The 22,358-nt window shown below is 53.7% G+C and overlaps 1 protein-coding gene and 1 non-coding gene across 4 annotated transcripts in view; one reads left to right on the forward strand and one right to left on the reverse strand.

Annotated features, from left to right (window-relative positions):
* Positions 1-22,358, reverse strand: part of SHC1 (SHC (Src homology 2 domain containing) transforming protein 1) — a 90,994-nt gene that overhangs the window by 11,481 nt on the left and 57,155 nt on the right. For all 3 annotated transcript variants that reach the window (XM_015419112.1, XM_015419111.1, XM_015419110.1), the window contains 6 exons: positions 13,673-13,743; positions 10,912-10,975; positions 5,030-5,149; positions 4,548-4,601; positions 2,786-2,837; positions 607-733 (listed from right to left, as the gene is read on the reverse strand). In XM_015419112.1, coding sequence (XP_015274598.1) covers positions 607-733; positions 2,786-2,837; positions 4,548-4,601; positions 5,030-5,149; positions 10,912-10,975; positions 13,673-13,743 — 488 coding nt within the window. The remainder of the gene's footprint in view (positions 1-606; positions 734-2,785; positions 2,838-4,547; positions 4,602-5,029; positions 5,150-10,911; positions 10,976-13,672; positions 13,744-22,358) is intronic.
* On the forward strand, positions 17,780-17,851 carry TRNAT-UGU. The gene has a single exon. It is a non-coding gene; the product is annotated as a tRNA-Thr (tRNA).

Below are 22,358 nucleotides of genomic sequence, written 5' to 3' on the forward strand. Positions count from 1 at the left end.
AGCAGGGCTCTTCTGACGTTCTTCTGAGGGGAAGGCCTCGGCCCCTCTGCCCTGTTGTTGGCCCTTCAGAGGAACTGGCTGAGGCCACTGTGTGAGATGGGATGCTGGACTAGATGGACCCTCACTGGTCTGATCCAGCAGGGCTCTTCTGATGTTCTTATGAGGGGAAGGCCTTGGCCCCTCTGCCCTGTTGCTGGACCTCCAGAGGAACTGGTTGAGGCCACTGTGTGAGACGGGATGCTGGACTGGATGGACCCTCACTGGTCTGATCCAGCAGGGCTCTTCTGATGTTCTTCTCAGGGGAAGGCCTCGGCCTCTCTGCCCTGTTGTTGGCCCTTCAGAGGAACTGGTTGGGGCCACTGTGTGAGACAGGATGCTGGACTAGATGGACCCTCACAGGTCAGATCCAGCAGGGCTCTTCTGGTTATCTTAAATGAAAGCCTGGAATGCAGGGAATTATGAAGAAAACATGCAAAGGGGATGGGGGGAAGTGCTGGGATGGGCACCAGGTGTATGATTCTGAGGATTACAGCAAATGCCCTAAAAAAAGGGTCAGGTGTCTCCCCACTCTCACGGGGACTAGTGGCTTCAGCCTCTGGGCCTTACCTGTCGTGAGGCGTGACGAGCTTGGGAGGGTTCTTGAGGTACTGCTTGAAGCGCAATTCGAACGCCTGCCCGATGGTGCTGATGACGTCCTGAGCCAGCCCCTCTGGGCACTCCAGGATGTGGCAGGCTGCAGGGAGAGACGGACAGAGGCTCAAACCAGGAAAAAAAAAAAAAAGAACGCGAGCTCTTAGGATTGCGAGGAACTGGGGGGGGGGGGGGTAAAAATCCCTACACTGTGCAGGGGGCTGGACTAGATGACCCTTAGGAGTTCCTTCCAGTTCTATGTTTCAAAAGGAGGGACCAGGAAAACTGGGCAGACTGCTAGAGTCTGATCCCCTGACCGTGGCCCTAAACCCTCACAATGGAGGGCTGGCATGGGTAGTGGTTAAGAGTGTCGTACTAGAATCGGGGTTCAAGTCTCCTGCCCAGCCATGGAAGCCCGCCAGGTGACCTTGGGTCCGTCACCATCTCTCAGCTTGAGCTACCCTTGCAAGGTCATTATTGTGAGGGTTAATTGGAGGAGGGGGGCATCAATGCAAAAAGAGAAGAAGAGGAGGAGGAGGAGATTGGATTTATACCCCACCCTTCACTCGGAGTCTCAGAGCAGCTTACAATCACCTTTCACTTCTCCTCCCCACAACAGACACTCTGTGAGGGCGAGGTGGGGCTGAGAGAGCTCTTCCAAGGACTGCCCTTGAGAGAGCAGCTCTGAGAGAACTTGTGACTGACCCAAGGTCACACCAGCCGCTGCATGGGGAGGAGTGGGGACTCAAACCCGGTTCTCCCAGATTAGAGACCGCATTCTTAATCACTACACCAAACTGGCTACACCACAAAGCTACTTGGGGTCCACGATCAGGGAGAAAAGCAGGATATAAAAACCAATAAATCAATAAAGACCAACGATACTTTTGAAGCGTAAGCTTTTGAGTTCCAAAGCTCCCTTCGTCAGAGACCTCTGACTCTCAAAAGCTCATACCCTGAAAATCTTGTCAGTCTCTAAGGTGCTACTGGACTGGAATCTTAACTGATCTACGGCAGACAGACGTGGCTGCCCTCTGGAACGCAATAAAACAAACCTGGCCCCGGCTCCTCATGCCAAACTAGAAGTCACAGGAGATTTCTGTGGTTGCTGACCCATAAGGTAGTCAGCAGGGGAAGGGGAACCTTTACTCTTCCCCCCTGCATAACTGCACCGTCCGATCCTCCTCCTCTGGAGGAGGAGATGATGCTTGGATTTCTATCCCGCCCTTCACTACCCAAAGGAGTCTCAGAGCGGCTTACAATCTCCTTTCCCCTCCCCTCCCCTCCCCACAACAGACACCCTGTGAGGGAGGTGGGGCTGAGAAGAGAGCTCTCTCAAGAACTGCCCTTGAGAGAACCCTGAGCGGTCGGGTTAGAACGGATAAAAGGAAGTCCTTCTTCACCCAAAGAGTGATTAACACTTGGAATTCACTGCCACAGGAAGTGGTGGCGGCTACAAGCATGGACGGCTTCAAAAGGGAATTAGATAAGTATATGGAGCAGAGGTCCATCAGTGGCTATGAGCCACAAGGTATAGCTAGGGGCTCTGGGGCAAGTGATGCTCTGTCTTCTTGGTGCTTGGGGGGGGTCAACAGTGGGAGGGCTTCTAGTGTCCTGGCCCCACTGGTGGACCTCCTGATGGCACCTGGTATTTCTGGCCACTGTGTGACACAGAGTGTTGGACTGGATGGGCCTTTGGCCTGATCCAACATTGGCATCTCTTATGTTCTTAACAGCTCTGAGGGAACTTGTGACTGACCCAAGGTCACACCAACAGCTGCATGTGAAGGAATGGGCAATCAAACCCAGTTCTCCCCGATTACAGTCCGCGCTCTTAATCACTACACCAAACCGGAAGGGGGCAGACAGGCCATCCGGCCCAACCCCCTGCTCAATGCAAGATCAGCCTCAAGCATCTCTGAGATGTGTCCATCCAGCCGCTGCCTGAATACTGCCAGGGAGGGGGAGCTCACCACTGCTCACGGGAGGGAGGAGCACTCCCCTGTGTCCCCCTTCCTCCGCCATCTAGCCAGATGTGGGGGTTGGGACCGCGCGGTAATGGGGGTTTGGCCCACCAAAGGCACAGCATGCTCACCGCAACAGGGGGGGGGGGCAAACTCAGGCAGCACCTTCTGAGGGGCATGGGAGGTCTTACCTCTGTGATTGACAGGGTCTTTGGCAACGTAGGCGACGTACTCGGCTGTGTCCTGCGAAGGCGGAGAGTGGTGGTGAGTGCCGGCTTAAGGCTTGGATGCCACAGATCTGGTTCCACTTACACGCCATTTCCCCCAGGCGCAAAAGGTTCCTTGGTCTGTTGTGTCAGGGGAAGGGGAGGGAACGGGACCCCAGCCTCAAGTGTGGAAGCGAGTCTCGCAGTTCTCCTCTGCCCTAAGCCGGCCTCTAGGCAGTAGGAAGGTCAATAGAGTCTGCCTGGGGTAGCTAATAATAATGAATAATTACCATCAGTGTGTCCCTCTAAGCTGAGTTAGTGTGAGCCAGCTCATAGTTCTTTAGCCTCCGGCTCACACATTTTTGTCTTAGCTCAGGAAGGATGACTCTAGAGCAAACTAATTTATGCGGCAGCCAAACGGCTCGCTCACAACTTTAATGCCATTAGCTCACAAAGTACAAGTTTTGCTCACAAGACTCCACAGCTTAGAGGGAACATTGATTACCATATGGTGTTGTGTGCAGAATAGCCAAGGGATCCTAAGACTGTCTGGCAGCCACAAGCCCTAGCTCTTTTTCAGCGTCAGGCACCACGAGGTGGCGAGCTAGCCTTGTTTTTAAAGCAGAGGCGGTTTTGCCACTGCCTGCCTCTGCGCCACGCCCCTGGTATTCCCTGGAGGTCCCTCTTCCAAAGACTAGCCAAGGCTGACCCCCTACTTAGCTTCCGAGATCTGATGGGGTCAGGCTACCCCGGCCCTGATTCATCAACCTGGGATGATTAAGAGATGCAGCACAGAGACCTGGAAATTCTGCGCTCAGCTTTACAGAACCGGGCGACACGCTTGTGCAGGTACGGTTGCCAAATCCAGACCGGGAGATTCCTGGTGATTTGGGGGGAGGGCGGCAGGGCTCTTTTTGTAGAAAAAGCCCAGCAGGAACTCATTAGCATAATAGGCCACACCCAACAACAGGAACTCATTAGCATATTGGGCCACACCCCTGACAGCACAGCTCATTAGCACATTAGGCCACACCCCCATGTTACCAGAAGTGTGGTTATCCAGCCACACCCACCTTTCCCTTCTTATTCTGTTTACCTTCTTTGTTGTCAAAACCCAGGGCTTTTTTGTAGCAGGAACTCCTTTGCATGTTAGGCCACACACCCCAAATGTAGCCAATCCTAATGAGTTCCTGCTGTTGGGTGTGGCCTATTATGCTAATGAGTTACTGCTGGGCGTGGCCAACTAGGGAGGCAGCCGGAACTCCGTTCCTGTGCGTCCCTGCCCAAAAATAGCCCTAGAGGGCGGAGCTTGTGAAGGGTGGGGCTTGGAGAAGGGAGGGGCCTCGTTGGGGTAGAATGCCCGGCAGCCCACCCTCCAAAGCAGCCGTTTCCTCTAGGGGAGCTGTTCTCTGTAGCCGGGAGATCGGTTGTAATTCTGAGAGATCTCCAGGGCCCGCCTGGTGCTTGGCACCCAAACAGACAGATGCACCCCTGTTCTCTGACTTCGCACAGTTTGTTCCGATTCTGCTGCTAATCAGGGGGGAGGAGAAACAGGCCAACCTTAGCTAGAAATCTTATTCAACTCCAACCCCCACCCCCACCCCGGCTCCTAGGATCTCCAGAGGGATCGCTGCATGCTTGGGAAGTGTACCTAAGCAGCAGATGCTTGATTTTTAAGAACCCAGAAGATGGACATGGACAAGCCCACTCCTAGAGTCAGTCGTAGTTGAGCCTGACACACACTCACCGGATCCCCTCCGGATGCAAAAGAAATCGACTGCATGTGATGATTGGCAATGATCTAGGGGCAGAAGAGAAGGGCGAAGAATTAGAGACAAGGGTGGCGGTAGGAACATGATGTTCTTATGAGGGGAAGGCCTCAGCCTCTCTGCCCACTTGTTGGCCCTCCAGAGGAACTGGTTGAGGCCACTGTGTGAGACAGGATGCTGGACTAGATGGACCCTCACTGGTCTGACCCACCAGGGCTCTTCTTATGTCCTTATGAGGGGAAGGCCTCGGCCTCTCTGCCCTGTTGTTGGTCCTCCAGGGGAACTGGCGGAGGCCCCTGTGTGAGACGGGATGCTGGACTAGGTGGACCCTCACTGGTCTGATCCAGAAGGGCTCTTACGACGCTGAGCGTTGCACAAAGCTGCACAAGTTAAGTTCTTTGGCCTCGCCAAGGGTCACGTTTGAACCTCCCGGGCTGGAAGGGGAGGGGCCTTTACTCACCTGCTTGCAGTCGGACGCCATGAGGTTGAGGCTGCTGGTGGAGATGGTGAGCGTGATGGGCATGGCGGCAAACTTCAGGTTGCTCTTGCCGAGGATGGAGTTGAGCGAGCGGCCGCAGGGCTGCCGGGAGGGAGACAGGAGGGCGGTTAAGCGGAGGGGGAGGAAACAGCCTGGAAAGGGGGAGGAGACTTCCCCATCTAACAGACTCACTTCCCAGAGCTGTCAGGAGGTTCTTAAACAGAGGTAAAAAGGGAAGGAAGAGCATCAACAATTGGGAATTGGTGTGCGACCGGGTTGGGCTGAGCGAAGAAAAACTCTGCCCGAGTCTCTTATGTTCTGTTCCGGATTCAGCGCGGCAACCTGGGCCGGCCATAAATATCTGGAGAGCCCAGAAGCTAAGCCCCCTTGGTAATTTAAGATACGCTGCTTCTAAACCTGGAGGCTCTACTTAGTTAGTGGTCACAGAGAGGCCTGTGGAATTTGCCTCCCCTTTTTAAAGGTATTGGGCCTGTCTGTAGCCCTGCGTCATATACTCTGACAGCGGCTTTCTAAGATCTCATGCAGGGGTCCCAGTACCTGAAACCCCTTTACTGACGATAACGTGAACACCACCCCTTCCGTTTAGTGTTTATCACAACCCCGTCTGTTTTCTGCGGCTGAAAAATGCCCAAGGAAGTTGCGCACATCCCATATTTGTGGAATTTGCAAGCACCATGCATCTCCCCTGTGCAAATTTCTGATTTATGTTGTGGGATCTGCCTGCAGCATACACGGGGAGAAACACAATTCTACACGGGAAGAGCAAACAGTCCTTCCTCTGGCACTTCTGAGCAATACTCCAAATGAACACACACAAAGCTGCCTTATACTGAATCCTAGAATGACAGAATCAAAGAATTGGTAGGGGCCATACAGGCCATCTAGTCCAACTCCTTGCTCAATGCAGGGTCAGACCCTTGGTCTACCAAAGGCACTACTGTCTCCTCAGACCACTAGTGGCTCTCCAGGTCTTGGTCAGGGGTCTTTCACATCGCATGAGGAGGGGCCGTGGCTCAGTGGTCCAGCATCCACTTGACTAGAGATGTAAAATTTCCAGACATTTTGATAGTCGGGAAAAAATCTGGTTTTTTTCGGGGGGGGGGGGGAAAAGTTTTTGGAAAAAGGTTGGAAAAAGTGAAAAAAATGCTACATTAGCACTTTTTCTTTTCCAGACTGAAAGTCATTCTGTTACTTCAGGAACATAAAATATGACTACGGACATTTTTACTTGGCATGAGATTATCACAACTAGCCTATTAAAAATATAGTGTATCCAAACAATTATTACAAACAGAACACCCACCGACATGCAAAAACAAAACTGAAACCTTTTTCTTTTCTTGTGACAGTAGCACCTCCTAAAAGAAAGAAATGCATCTTGTTCTTGCATTGGAGAGTTCCCACACATCACTCATGCAAAGCAGAGGCTCTACCACTGAGCCACGGCTCTCCATATCCCATCTTGTTGTTGTTGTTGTTCAGTCGCACAGTCGAGTCCGACTCTTCGCGACCCCATGGACTATATCACGTTTACGAACTGTTCATCTGAGTGTCTTGGACTGTATGTATACCAAATTTCAGCTTTCTGTGAGGTGTGGAAGTACCCTGGGTAACTGTGAGGTGTGGAAGTACCCTGAGAGCCAGTTCGGTGTAGTGGTTAGGAGTGCAGAATAATCTGGAAGAACTGGGTTTGATTCCCCACTCCTCCACATGCATCTGCTGGTGTGACCTTGGGTCAGTCCCAAGTTCTCTCAGAGCTGTTCTCTCATGAGCACTTCTCAAAAGACCTCTCTCAGTCCCGCCTACCTCACAGGGTGCCTGTTGTGGGGAGGGAAAGGGAAAGGAGATTGTAAACTGCTCTGAGACTCCTTCGGGTAGTGAAGGGCACGATATAAAAACAATCTCTTCTTCTTCTCCCCACTTTCTGGTGGCATTCCTCCTTTCAGTGCCCGGGCTTACCCTGGAATGATTCTGCACAGGACCGCACTGAGAGTCATAAACCACAATGACCCTGGTTTGTCTCTCGCCCTCTGCAGTAAACTCTCTGGGCATCCGGAGGAAAGCCTCAGCTGTTTGCAGCAGGTGCTGAAACAACCCTGACCCACCTTGCAGGGCTGTTGTGAGGGCGAGGAGCGCTCTGAACACTCAAACATCGCTACGTAAAAGCAAAGTTTTACTAGAATGCTGGCGGTGGGAGTGTTCGCTGTGTTCTCCCCAAGCTTAGAGTGCCCAGTGCCATTCTGACTTGGACGAAAAGCACCCAAGGTCAGAGGTGGGGCCGGCATACGGCTAGAGGACCCACAACTATCCGACGTAATGCTCTATTTTTGAAAAGCATTCCCCCCCCACCTGTGACCTGATGTTTCCATTTAAAGGACAGTCGTTTCGTCTTAGAACAGAGCAATTTCTTGTTTTTAAAAAAGTCACTGGTGACTCTATCCTGTCCTGGCAGTAATCCATCCGCGTCTGGCCCTCCTGGCTCTAATCCCTCCAAGATCCCCACTGGCTCAGGGAGGATTGTTTCAAGACCCTTCGCCTTAGGAAACTGGGAGAGGGGCTGAGGCTCAGTGGGCAGAGCACCTGCTTTGCACGCAGAAGGGCCCACGTTCAATCCAGCCAGACCATCTGCCCGGAAGATCTGGAGGAGCAGGTGCTGGAAATGACCGGTCTCTGTCTGAGGACATTTCTATATCCGTATCTATCCCATCTATCTGTCGTCTGTCTGTCTGTCTGTCGCCATCAGGTTACAGCGGATTTATGGCAATCCCATATGGTTTTCACGGCAAGACACATTCAGAAGTGGTTTGCCCTTGCCTCGCCTCTGCGTAACAACCCTGGACTTCCTCCAACTGCTAACCAGGGCGACCCCGTAGAGCTTTCAAGAGACACTCAGAGGGGGTTTGCCACTTGCCTGCCTCTGCGGAGCGACCCTGGACTTCTTTGGTGGTCTCCCATCCAACTGCTAATCAGGGCGACCCCGTAGAGCTTTCAAGGCAAGAGATTAACAAAGGTGGTTTGCCACTTGCCTGCCTCCGTGTCGCAACTCGGGACTTCCTTGGAGGTCTCCTCTCCAAGCCCTAGCCAGGGCCAACCCCCCCTCCCCCCGCTTCTGAGGAGATCAGGTTAGCCACGGTAGGGCAGGGGAACCCTATATAAGGCTCCTTGTATGTCCCTGAAGAAGAATCGCTCCCAACTGTAAGCACAGTGGAGAACATAAAGAGGAAATCTAAGGAAGGGATTGCGGCTACAGTGGATAGAACGTCGGCTTGGCATGGAGAAGGTCCCAGGCTCAGTCCCCTGCATCTCCAGTGAAGGAAAAGGCTCAGGTATTAGGTGAGATGGAAGACCTCAAAATAAGACTCTGGAGGGCCACTGCCATTCTGAGTATACAGAATACTGACTTTACACAAGAACATCAGAAGAGTTCAATTCCCAGCACCTCCAATTAAGGAAAAGGCTCAGGCAGTAGGTGATGTGAAAGACCTCCTCCGCCTGAGACCCGCTGCCAGTCTGAGTAGAGATGACCCAATAATCGGATCCAGTATATGGCAGCTTTGTGTTTTGGTGAGGGGTTTTGTCTCAGTGGAAGAGCCTCTGCTCTGTGTGCAGAATTTCCCAGGTTCGATCCCCGGCATCTCCAATTAAAAGGGTTGGGTGTCAGGTGATGGGACCTGAGACCCTGGAGCGCTGCTGCCAGTCTGAGTAGACAACACTGACCTTGATGGAGCAAGGGTCGGATTCAGTATAAGGCAACTTCATTTGGTCAACACATTTATTAAAGGAAGTTGTTATTGAAGGATTTTAAGCTTCTCAGACTCAAGTGTGGAAAAGAGCAAGAGTCCAGGAGCACCTTAAAGACTAACAACATTTGTGGCAGGGGAGGAGCTTTCGTGAGTCACCGTTCAATTCTTCAGATTCGACCACAGATTTTGATAGTCTTTAAGGTGCTCCTGGGGAGCTGCGGTGGCTCAAGTGGTTAAGACGCTGAACTGCAGGCTGTGGAAGGTCGGTAGTTCAGCAGTTCGAGACCCAAGTGCGCCGCATGACGGATTGAGCTCCTGTCTCTAGTTCCAGCTCCTGCCAACCTAGCAGTTCGAAAGCAAGAAATTGCAAGTAGATAAATAGGGACCACTTCGGTGGGAAGCTAAAAGCGTTCCGTGAGCCTTGGTGTTTAGTCATGCCGGCCACACGACCACACGGCCTTGGTGTTTAGTCATGCCGACCCAGACGACCCTGTGAGGTGGTCTGGGGTGCTTTTCTGCTGGTTGGGAAGAAAGGATTTGGGGGTGCTTTTATGAAGCCCCTCCCAAGCAAGGAAAGGCGGGGTTTGTCTCTGCGTATCCTCTCTTTGCCGGCTCCGTGTCTACCCATAAAACGTGCCTCGACCGAACAGAGGTCCTCAAATAGCCATAAACCAGGACAGTTACCAACCAGGCAGAGTATTCAGGGGTAGGGTGGGTTTAACAACAGCAACAAGACACCGAGCAAAATAGATAAATCGGATGTGGGAAAAGAGGGAGGGAATGCGAGAAACAAACCTGGAGAGGACGCACGGCAGGAAGAGGAAAAAAGAACGAGGAAGAAAAGGGAGATGACCGATTGCCCCCCCCCCCCCAGCCTTCCTCTCTGTCCATTAGATGGACCGTTATGGTTATATATTGATCAGCGCTGCCTGCTCGGAGACTTTTATTGCAGTCTCCCCCACCCCTGACTTCCACTTCCCAGCGAGGGGCGGCCTTGGGAGGAAAGGGCGGTTAGGCTGGAGTCTCCCCCTCTTGTGGGGAAGCAAGCGCCCCTCCAGAGCCACGCGTCTCCACAAGCCTGAGAGGAAACCCTTAAGCCGGTTCTCGTGGCCCTTGGAAGAAACAATCAGTTTGTTCTAAGCAGAAGCTCAGAGGAAGGGGAGGGCAGAGTCGACTCCACAGAAACTGGCTCTCACGCACCGAGGAGGAGGAGGAGATTGGATTTATCCCCCGCCCTTCACTACCCGAAGGAGTCTCAGAGCGGCTTACAATCTCCTTTCCCTTCCCCTCCCCACAGCAGACACCCTGTGAGGCAGGTTGGGCTGAAAGAGCTCTTTCGAGGACTGCCCTTGAGAAAACAGCTCTGAAAGAACTTGTGACTGGCCCAAGGTCACACCAGCAGCTGCATGTGGAGGAGCGGGGACTCAAACCCGGTTCTCCCAGATTAGAGTCCGTGCTCCTAACCACTACACCGAACTGGCTTCAGCCGCCAGGTACAATGTAGTCTTCATGGCACTACAACACTCTTGGTGCTTCGGGCTGCTCCAGACTAACACAGCCCCCCCCCCGCCCTTTGTCCCTACGCTGACTCCCATATTTCCAATCTCTAGTTTCAAGTCAGAAGCAACTTCTAGTCCTCACGACTGCACAGAGAAAACTGAAAGCGTAGTTGCCAAGGTTTGCTACTAATTAATAATTATTACTTTACGGTGGGTAGTATAGCCAGGAGATCCTAAGATGATCTTGTAGCCTGAAGTTCTAGCTCTTTTAGTGTTATGCACCACTAGGTGGCGAGGGAGACTTGTTTTTTGGGCTGAGAGAGTTCGGAGAGAGCTGTGCCTGACCCAAGGACACCCAGCTGGCTTCATGGGAAGGAACGCAGAATCGAACCCAGTTCTCCGGATTAGGGTCTGTCGCTCTTAACCGCTATGCCGCGCTGGCTCTCGCCGATGTTTGCCAAAGCGCTGGAAGCCAAAGTGGTGGCGGGACATCGTTCAGGGTGCAGAGGTTGGTTTTGTATGGAGCGCACCGCCCCTTCCTTTGATCAGTCTAATCCCCCCCTCCCACCACCACCACAGCTTCCCCAACCAAGCATCTCACCTTCCTCCGCCGGATGGCTCCCTTGGCGCCGGGCACTGCTTCACAGACCAAGCCGATGGCCTCCCTGTATGGAGAGGAGAAAGAGAGCCTTGTACGTGCTGGTAAACATCCTGAACTCAGACCCGGCGAATTCCGTCCAACTTGGCCCACCCACCCACCCCAATCTGCCCCCAGAAGAAGAGCTGGATTTATACCCTGCCCTTCACTCGGATTCTCTGAGTGGCTTACAATCTCCTTCCCTTCCTCTCCCCACAACAGACACCCTGTGAGGGAGGTGGGGCTGAGAGAGCTCTTTCAAGGACTGCTCTTGAGAGAACAGCTCTGAGAGGACTTGTGACTGACCAAAGGTCACCCAACTGGCTGCATGTGGAAGAAGAAGAGATTGGATTTATACCCCGCCCTTCACTACCCAAAGGTGTCTCAGAGCAGCTTACAAACTCCTTTCCCTTCCCCTCCCCACAACAGACACCCTGTGAGGTAAAAGAAGAAGAAGAGATTGGATTTATACCCCGCCCTTCACTACCCGAAGGTGTCTCAGAGTGGCTTACAAACTCCTTTCCCTTCCCCTCCCCACAACAGACACCCTGGGAGGTAGGTGGGGGTGAGAGAGCTCTTGACAGAAACTGCTCTTTTTCAAGAACAGCTCTTATCAGAGCTACGGCTTGCCCAAGGTCATCCAGCCAGGTGCAAGTGGAGGAGTGGGGAATCAAATGCGGTTCTCCCAGATTAGAGTCCGCGCACTTAACCACTACACCAAACTGGCTCATATGGAGAAGTGGGGTATCAAACACGGTTCTCCCAGATTAGAGTCCGCGCACTTAACCACTACACCAAACTGGCTCATGTGGAGAAGTGGGGAATCAAACACGGTTCTCCCAGATTAGAGTCTGCCACTCTTATCCACCACACCAGACCCATGCTGGTTTTGACTCTGCTACAAGAATGGTGCCTGAGACTTTTCAAAAGGGGGACGAATTCACAGAGGAAGAATTATTCGCCACCATGGTCTGAAGGAACCTCCGGAAGCAGTCTACCTTCGAACACCAAGGGCAGAGGTCGATAGCAGGGGGAGGGCTGCAGTGCCTTCATGCTCCGCTCATGAGTCTCCCAGAAACATCTTGCCCCCTGGCGTGAGAAACAGGAGGCCGGACTAGAAGGCCTCTTATCTGATTTGGCGGCACTGCTTGTACCTTGGTACGCTGAAGCACATAGAGGGGGGAGGGAGGGAGAAACAACCACCTCTGCTGGGGAAAGGGGGCTCCATTGTACACCCACGATGCTTATAAAGGCGAGGCAACATTTCACAAGCTTCTGACAGCTCAGGATCTCTTTTTCAGAATCAGAACTGAGGACATCTTTAACTCCTGCACCCGGAACGTTTACTTTTAGAGCACGTCGAGGAAAAAAACGGGGCTCTTCGGAGGAGCCCACCCGCTGTGCTTCTGCAGCAACCTCCGTCCTGGGATTGCCTTCTTTAAGGGCGAGTCCGTTCTTTGCTTTGCACTGACTGGGAGCAACCAAATGGCTGTTAAGCTGCCTTGAACCATGAGGAAAGGTGGGGTATAGATGTTTTAATAAATAATGATCCAGGGTGCGAGTACACACCCCTGGGAGGGATGCAGCAGAATGAACCCACCCCTCTAAGTAGAGCTCTGTTAGGTCCAGACTGGAGACTCACGCAGAGATGCACCGGACAGCCTCCTGAGAGTTGCCTTAAGTGCATGGGAGGGCTGCAGTCACTCACTCTCACATCACAAGGTAGGGATTATGAGGGTAAAGAACAGCTGGGAAGGAGGCAGAGGAGAAAGAGGCATGCCATAGCAGGGACTGGCCTTTCGGACTGGGACAAGAAAACCCAAGAAGGCAGACCCTCTCTCTCTCTCTTTGAAATTGAGAGCCAGTTTGGTGTAGTGGTTAGGAGCGTGGACTCTAATCTGGGAGAACCTGGTTTGATTCCCCACTCCTCCACATGCAGCTGCCGCTGTGACCTTGGGTCAGTCCCAAGTTCTCTCAGCGCTGTCCTCTCAAGAACAGTTCTTCAAGGAGCTCTCTCAGCCCCACCTACCTCCCAGGGTGTCTGTTGTGGAGAGGGGAAGGGGATTGTAAGCCGCTCTGAGACTCCTTCAGGTAATGAAGGGCGGGGTATAAATCAAATCTCCTCCCCTCCCCCTCCCCCTCCAATCCCGATGCGCATGCCCCCCCCCTTTAGCCGGGCGAGCCATGCGTGTGCACGCAGACACTCCGCATCACCCGCCCCCAAGGTTCCTCAGGGCAGCCGGAGGACAGGGGAAAAAATAAATAAATAACATCGAGCGAGGCCGGTTAATATTTGATGAGGCTGTATAAATGCTTCCTGTCTTTGGCGGATTAAAACAGAACCCCGCTGACAGGGGTGCGGGGCTTGGCTGCCGAAGCTTTTCCATCTCCTGCTGGCTGCTCCCTCCGGCCACCTCTCTCCAGACCCCGAGTCTGCCCGGTAATGGATAAGTGAGCAGACACCCGCTTCTCTCCCCCCCACCACCCATGCCTTGCCCCCATCTCACTCCTCCTCCACCTCCTGCCTCTAATGGCTGGAGAGAGAGTGTGTGTTTGTGTGTTGGGTGGGCGGCCGGCCTTTTCTGCCGGACTCCGCGGCTGGTCCCCTCCCCGCTGGGGGCCAGCCCCGAAGGGCTGGTTTTGCTCAAAACCCCTCCAGGGTCCTCCCTTGCCCTGTGGGGGGAGGTCGTCCCCTGCCTCCGGAAAGAAAACGGGGACGGCTCACCTCGTGACTTGAGTCCTCGTGTTGAAGTCCAGCGCCCTCATCGACTGGAGCACTTCCACGCAACCCATGTACTGGCAGGGGCAGAAGGAAGTTTGTTAGGTCGACAGATCCACAGCGCAACGTCTGAATCGTTCCCACGGCAAGTGAGTCCAGGGTTCCCTCTAAGCTGAGTGAGTGTGAGCTGGCTCACAGTTTTTTAGCCTCCGGCTCACGCATTTTTGTCTTTGCTCAGGAGCAAACTAATTTATGCAGGGGCCACGTCGCTCGCTCACAACTTTAATGCCAGCAGCTCACCAAGTAGAATTGTTGCTCACAGGACTCCACAGCTTAGAGGGAGCATTGCTAGGAACTCCCCCAGCAAAATCCACTGTTAGAAGCACCTGTTTGCATTTGCAAAACCCTCTTCTTTTGGAGTCCATCTCAACCGTAGGCTGAGCTTATCCTAGAAGACACATACTGAGTCAGATATTTGGTCTATCAAGGACAGTCTTGTCGACCCAAGTTGGCGGTGGCTCTCCAAGGTCTTTCCCATCACCTACTGTCTGGTCCTTTTAACTGGAAATGTCGGGGATTGATGAAGAAGAAGAAGAGATTGGATTTATACCCCGCCCTTCACTACCCAAAGGTGTCTCAGAGCGGCTTACAAACTCCTTTCCCTTCCCCCTCCCCACAATAGACACCCTGTGAGGTAGGCGGGGCTGAGAGAGCTCTGACAGAAGCTGCTCTTTTTTCAAGGACAGCTCTTATCAGAACTAGGGCTTGCCCAAGGTCATCCAGCCAGGTGCAAGAAGAGGAATGGGGAATCAAACCCGGTTCTCCCAGATTAGAGTCCGCACACTTAACCACTACACCAAACTGGCTTGTCAACCAAACCCTGGGACCTTCTGCATGCTGAGCAGAGGATCTTCCACTGAGCCACAGACCCAACTCAGACCGGCAGCAGCTCTCCAGGGTCTCAGGCAGAGGTCTTTCACATCACCTACTGCCTGGCCCTTTTATGCTGGAGATGCCGGGGCTGAGAGAGCTCTGAGAGAACTGTGAAAAGGTGAGTATCTTCGCACTAGTGGTCTGGGCTCTGCCTTTGTGCAGGAGCACATGACACATGAAGCTGCCTTACGCAGAGTCAGCCCATCAGTCCACCAAGGTCAGGATTGTCTCCTCAAACTGGCAGCGGCTCTCCAGGGTCTCAGGTGGAGGTCTTTCCCATTACTTACTGCTTGGTCCTTTTAACTGGAGATGCCGGAGATTGAACCTGGGGCCTTCTGACCTTCCGCATGCCAAGCAGAGGCTCTACCACTGAGCTAAAGCCCCTCTCCAGGGTCTCAGGTGGAGGTCTTTCCCATCACTTAGTGCTTGGTCCTTTTAACTGGAGATGCCGGGGATTGAACCTGGGGCCTTCTGCATGCCGAGCAGGAGGCTGTTCCAGTGAGCCACGGCTCCTACTCAGACTGGCAGCAACTCTCCAGGGTCTCAGGCAGAAGTCTTTCGCATCAATGACTCCCTGGTCCTCCCCGCAAGTGATGTGGTTGTCAGCAGCTCTTGGGGTCTCGCCCTCTGCTTCCCGTAAACAGAGGGAGGGAAGGGGCACAGCTCAGTGGCAAGGCACCGGCTTCGCAAAGCAGAAGGCCTGACGGCTGCTGGGAAAGACATTTTCCCACTTGAGAACTTGGGACAGCTACAGCCAGCTGGGCCGAATGGCCTTCTTCTGTATCAGGCTGCAGGTTGGTGGTGAGACCTTGGAAATGCTGAAGGTCCCGGCCCCCGCCCCCTGGAGTATGCTGCCTGAGACCCTGGGAGATACTCAGTATACACCACGGGGCTAGACGGACCCAGAATTTGACTCTGTCTAAGGAGGTTCCATGAGACGTCCGGCTCAGCTCTCCTGGAAGGGCACCCCCTGACTTCGATGCGCGAAGGACCAGTACGGGGACTCTGGCTGCCGATGCAGAGTCCGTCTGCCCTCCTGAGGAGAAGCGGTGTGTGTCTTTTATTTATTTTATTTATTTAATTCGATTTATACCCCGCCCTCCCCGCAGTTTCCCTCCCTCTCCTCCTTTCAGACCCCTGGCCTGCCGCAAACAGACCGACGTGCGTTTGGCGGGGTTATCTGGAAGGATGGAGTCGCTTGGCCGCCTCCCCGAGAAAAAGACGGACCCGTCCTTCAGGCAAGCAGACCTAGAGATCATGGTGTGATGCTGCAGACCGGAAGCATCAGCGGGGCCCCAAAGCTGCTGAATGAGACAGACAGGGGGGGGGGCAAGCGGTTGAGGCAGGATGTGCCACTGGGCACCTGCCAGGCTGGCCAAGCCGCAAGGAGACGTGCCCGAGGCTCTAGACGCCGGCCTGGCTCATTCCAGGTACCGAGATGAGTCACGGGTATGTGGCTGAGCGGTGCCAAGGGCTTGCCCCCACAGCCTTCCGTCGCCCATCTGCCTTTTTGTTATTTGCTGCTCATTCCCGAGAAGCTCCGGCCAGCGTAGGCTGGACTACCCCCTCCACGACAACCCTGTGAGGCAGGCCACACCAAGAGCGCATAAGTCCGGCCCAAATCAGCTAGAGGAGTTTCACGGCTAAGCGAGAGACTTGAATCCATGTCCAGTGTTTCTTGACTGCCTTGGCTCTCCGGACACACTAATGTATGGAGCTGCTGTATACCCTCGGCCTGTTCGGTGACAGGCCTTTTCCAGCACCACTGACCCGAGATACTCTCCCCTGAAGATGCTGGGAATGAATCCGAACCCAAGACCTTATGTATGCCGCAGGGTATGTCATGGAATGCACAAGCCCAGCCCACACAGCAGGGCTCAGTGCCTATTGTAGAGGGATTGTAACAGAGCTGAATTCACAGCATCTGCCAAAGATGCCCTTCACTACCCGAAGGAGTCTCAGAGCAGCTCACAATCTCCTTTCCCTTTCCCTTCCCCTCCCCAACACAGACACCCCGTGAGGTCAGTGGGGCTGAGGGAGCTCTTTCGAGGACTGCTCTTGAGAGAACAGCTTGGAGAGAACTTGTGACTGACCCAAGGTCACACCCGCAGCTGCATGTGGAGGAGTAGTGGGGAATCAAACCTGGTTCTTCCAGATTAGAGTCTGTGCTCCTAACCACTACAGCAAATTGGAGACTCCCGATGCTAGTCAAAGTAAGAGAAATCTCTCGCCAAAGCTCTGGGAAGGTGAAACTTCTAGGCTTTTTTTTGGGGGGGGGGGGGAGTCCCAATGGGGTGTGTGTGGGGGGTGGGGGGAACTCTTCTTCCCACAGCGTAGCCGCAGAGAGGGAAACTTCCAAAAGCTGATCTTGCAGACCCCGGGAATTCTTTGGTGTGGGCAAAACCATTTCTATGGCGATTCAAAAGGGCAGCAGAAGAGGAAGAGGAGGAGGAGGAAAGGGGGGTGGGACAGGAAACTAGTTGGCTGCCTGTTTCCTGATGGCACAATACCGACAAATGTGGTAACACAACACGGACTGGAAGTCTGACTCTGGGTCCTGGCCCTCCTCCAGTGGCTTCCTTGGTGTGTTGCCAACAACAGCCAGGAGGCGTGGCTCAGTGGCAGAGCATCTGATCTGCATGCGGAAGGTCCCAGGTTCAATCCCTCGCATTGCCAGTTAAAAGGACTAGGAAGTAGGTGTTGTGAAATACCCCTGCCCGAGACCCTGAAGAGGGGCTTTAGCTCAGTGGTAAAGGTTCCCTTTGTGTGCAGAAGATCCCAAGTTCAATCCCGGTCATCTCCATTTAAAAGAAGAAGAAGAGGAAGAAGAAGAAGAAGAGATTGGATTTATACCCCGCCCTTCACTTGGGAGTCTCAGAGTGGCTTACCATCTCCTTCCCCTTCCCCTCCCCACAACAGACACCCTGTGAGGCAGGTGGGGCTGAGAGAGCTCTGAGAGAAACTGCTCTTTTTCAAGGACAGCTCTTATCAGAACTACGGCTTGCCCAAGGTCATCCAGCCAGGTGCAAGTGGAGGAGTGGGGAATCAAGCCCGGCTCTCCCAGATTAGAGTCAGCGCACTTAACCCCTACACCAAACTGGCTCTCTAAAAAGGACCAAGCAGTAGGTGATGGGAAAGACCTCTACCTGAGACCCTGGAGAACCGCTGCCAGTCTAAGCAGGGGCCGTGGCTCAGTGGCAGAGCCTCTGCTTTGTGTGCAGAAGGTCCCCGGTTCAATCCCCGGCATCTCCAGTTAACAGGCAGTAGGTGATGTGAGACCCTGGAGAGCCGCTGCGTAAGGCAGTTTCATGTGTCATGTGCTCCTGCACAATGGCAGAGCCCAGACCGCTCATGCGAAGGTACCCCCTTCTCTCCCAATGACCCGTTTCTGCAATGCCTCAGTGCCAGGAACGGCAACTGCCAAGGGCCTCCCCAGCTCACACCAGTCCTTCTGACGGAAAACGATGAACGGGTCGGGGCATCCAATGCACAGAGGCTCTAGTCAATCGACTGCAAGGGTGAAACGCTCTGCACATGCTCAGAGGCGCTCACCTTTTTTTCCTGGGACTGGGATGCAAAGGCTCCGATCTCCATTCCTACTCGTGACCGATGAAGGGCACTCTAACTCTTGAAAGCTTATACCCTGGGAATCTGGGAAACCCGGGTTCGAATCCCTGCTCGTGCCATGGGAGCTCCCTGGGTGACCTTGGGCCAGTCACACACTCTCCGCCTCACCTACCTCACAGGGTTGTCGTGGGGATAAAACTAAGGAGAGGAGGATGTGAGCTCCTTTGGGTCCCCATTGGGGCGAAATGCAGACTATTAGATAAATAAATATATAAGGTGCTATTGGACTCGAATCTAATTGAGCTCTTTTCCCTCCTCCTACACGCAGACAGCGTAAGAACCACCCAGATACCCCATCGAGTCCAGCACCCTGTTTTAGCGTCCCTCTTCAACACTGTTCCAACAGATGAAGACGAATAGCCAAGTTAGACTGTCTGCAGCAATAGAAAAAGAGCAAGAGTCCAGCAGCACCTTAAAGACTAGCAAAATTGGTAGCAGGGGAGGAGCTTTCGTGACTCACTGCTCACTTCTTCAGACAGAGCAAGACGGGTAGCCGTGTGAGTCTGTCTGTCGCACTAGAAAAGAGCGAGAGTCCAGCAGCACCTTCAATCACTAGCAAAATTTGTGGCAGGGGAGGAGCTTTCACGACTCACTGCTCACTTCTTCAGATAGAGCAAGACGGGTAGCCGTGTGAGTCTGTCTGTAGCACTAGAAAAGAGCGAGAGTCCAGCAGCACCTTCAAGACTAACCAAATCGGTGGCAGGGGAGGAGCTTTCATCAGTCACTGCTCACTTCTGAGCCAGTTTGGTGTAGTGGTTAAGTGCGCGGACTCTAATCTGGGAGAACCGGCTTTGATTCTCCACTTGCACCTGCTGGATGACCTTGGGCAAGCTGTAGCTCTGATAAGAGCTGTCCTTGAAAAAGAGCAGTTTCTGTCAAGAGCTCTCTCAGCCCCACCCACCTCACAGGGTGTCTGTTGTGGGGAGGGGAAGGGAAAGGAGTTTGTAAGCCGCTCCGAGACTCCCTTGGGTAGTGAAGGGCGGGGTATAAATCCAATCTCTTCTCTTCTTCTTTTACCTCACAGGGTGTGGGGCGGGGGAGGGAAAGGCGTTTGTAAGCCGCTGGAAGCCCCCCCAGCTGGGCAGGGTGGCAGCGGCCGCCTCCCTTTGCTCGGGGGCGGCCGGTGCTCAGACATCCTGAGCTGCATTCACAGGTTCCCCTTAATCATCAGAAGCTAATGACTGCCAATCAACCTCCCCCCCCCCACCCCACGTCGCCCATCCTCCAGGGATTTTAAAGCCTCTTAAAGAAGCCTTCCTTACCATATGGTCTGGAGCTAAGCCCCGGCTTAAAGATGAGACCCTGTGGGCGAAAGCTGCTGCCCCCCCCCCCGAAAAATGGCTTCCTGCTGTCAGGAGGGGCCACGGCTCAGTGGTGGAGACCAGTGTTCCCTCTCAGCTGAGTAAGTGTGAGCTAGCTCACCGTTTTTTAGCCTCCAGCTCACCCATTTTTGCCTTAGCTCAGGAAGGAGGGCTCCAGAGCAAACTAAGTTATGCAGTAATCAAATCGCTCGCTCACAACTTTAAGGCCAGTAGCTCAGAAAGTAGGATTTTTACTCACAAGACTCCACAGTTTAGAGGGAAACTTGATGGAGACTCTGCTCCGCATGCAGAAGGTCCCCGGTTCAATCCCCGGCATCTCCAGTTAAAGGGGCCAGGCAGAAGGTGACGGAAAAGACCTCCGCCTGAGACCCCGGAGATCTTCTACCGGTCAAAGGAAGGAGGCTGTGGCTCAGGGGTAGAACCTCTGCTTTAGCGTGCAGGAGGTCCCAGGTTCAATCCCTGCCATCTCCAGTTCAAAGATCAGACAGTGGGCGATGGGGAAGACCTCTGTTCCAGAGCCTAAGACCCACGTGTGGTCAGCCTAGACCAGGGGTGGCCAAGCGGTGACTCGGGAGCCGCATGCGGCTCTTTCACGCCTATTGTGCGGCTCCCGGCAGGGCGGCTGGGGAAGCTGAATATCACTAGCAAACAGAATATCACTGGACAAATAAATATCATTATCAATATCTGCTTTTACCGCTTTTGTTATTATTTTGGCAGTCTCCTTTGATGTTCATAAAAAGCAAATCTGCATATTTCCCAGTAAAAACATGTAACGTTTGTTCACATCTTGTGGCTCTCAAACTTCCGACATCCATTCTGTGTGGCTCTTATGTTAACCAAGTTTGGCCACCCCTGGAGTACACAATACTGGCCCTGGTGGACCAATCGTCTGATTTGGTCTACCGGTGTTTTTGGAGTAGGAGCGTGGCTCAGGGGTCGAGCTTCCACTAGGCATGCAGGAGGGCCCGCGTCCAGTCCTCCTCAGCATCTCCTGTTAAAAAGGACTGGGGATGGGAAAGACCTCTGCCTGAGACCCTGGGAAAATGCTGCCAGTCTGAGTAGACCACCGTCACTTTGATGGACCGAGGGTCTGATTCTGAATAAGGCAGTTAAGTGTGTTCATAAAGGAGGGGTCATGGCCAATGTTCCCTCTAAGCCACACAGTCTTGTGAGCAAAAATTTTACTTTGTGAGCTACTGGCATTAAAGTTGTGAGCGAGCGATTGGGCTACTGCATAAATCAGTTTGCTCTGGAGCCATCCTTCCTGAGCCAAGACAAAAATGTGTGAGCTGGAGGCTAAAAAACTGTGAGCTGGCTCACACTAATTCAGCTTGGAGGGAACACTGGTCATGGCTCTGTGGGAGAGCCTCTGCTTGGCATGCAGAAGGTCGCAGGTTCGATCCCCGGCATCTCCAGTTTAAAGGACCAGGCAGCATACAGAAGGTCCCAGGTTCAATCCCCGGCATCTCCAGTTAAAGGCTCTGGCCGTAGGGGATGGGAAAGACCTCAGCCTGAGACCTTGAAGAGCCGCTGCCAGTCTGAGTAGACAGTCCTGATGGTGATGGCCGAAGGATCTGATGCAGTCTAGGCCAGCATCATGTGTTCAGAAGGCTGTGGCTCAGTGGCAGGGCGTCTGCTCGGCATGCAGAAGGCCCCAGGTTCCGTTCCTGCAATCTCCGTTTGAAGGACCAGGCAGTAGGTGATGTGAAAGACCTCCGCCTGAGACCCTGGAGAACCATAGTCGGACTAAGTACGGGTTGTGGGCAGTGTTCCATCTAAGCTGAGTTAGTGTGAGCTAGCTCACAGTTTTTTAGCCTCCGGCTCACACATTTTTTGTCTTTGCTCAGGAAGGAGGGCTCCAGAGCACACTCATTGATGCAGTAGCCAAATCTCTTGCTCACAACTTTCATGACAGTAGCTCACAAAGGCGAATTTTTACTCACAAGACTCCACAGCTTAGAGGGAACATTGGTTGTGTGGTTCAGTGGTAAGAGCCTCTGCTTGGCACGCAGAAGGTCCCAGGTTCGATCCCCGGCATCTCCTGTTGGAAGGACCAGGCGGCAGGGGATGGGAAAGACCGCCCACCCGAGACCCCTGGAGAGCTGTTGCCAGCAATGCTCCCTCTAGGCTGTGGAGTCTCGTGAGCAAAAATTCTACTTTGGGAGCTACCGGCATGAAAGCTGTGAGCGAACGATTCGGCTACTGCATGAATTAGTTTGCTCTGGAGCCCTCCTTCCTGAGCTGAGACAAAAATGTGCGAGCCAGAGGCTAAAAACCTGTGAGCTCGCTCACACTAACTCAGCTTAGAGGGAACACTGGTTGCCAGTCTGCGGAGAGAAGGCTGACTTGGGTGGGCCAGGTTCCGACCCACTATAAGGCCACTTTATGTGTCCCACGGCCTTGGCGCTGCCCGCCTCGAGACCCCCCTCCGCCTGCAAGCCCGGCTTCCCCTCCTTTCCAATTAGCGATGGGGAATCGTTCTCTATTAGGTTAGCTGCTACAGCAGCCGAGCGTGCGGGAGACGAACGAGACAACGCGTGCGTGTTAAGGGAAGGGGGGGGCTCCGAGGCACGGTCTGAGCAACAACCCCCCACCCCCCAAAACTAAAGACCTCCAGCATGTCTGAAGCAAGAATGGGGCCACGGCTCATGCGCTTCGCTCGGCAGGGGGGGGGGGGGGGGGGGGGCGCCCTCCTTGATCGTCTCCCAGCTCCATAGGCGATTGGGCTCTTGGGCCTCGGTAATCATAGTTTTTGTGGTGGTGGGGCCCTAGTTGCAATTGTGCCGTGCCCCGAGGGATGGACGCCT

This window comes from Gekko japonicus, unplaced genomic scaffold (assembly GCF_001447785.1).
Source record: "Gekko japonicus isolate JY-2015 unplaced genomic scaffold, Gekko_japonicus_V1.1 scaffold25, whole genome shotgun sequence".
Taxonomy (NCBI): Eukaryota; Metazoa; Chordata; class Lepidosauria; order Squamata; family Gekkonidae; genus Gekko; species Gekko japonicus.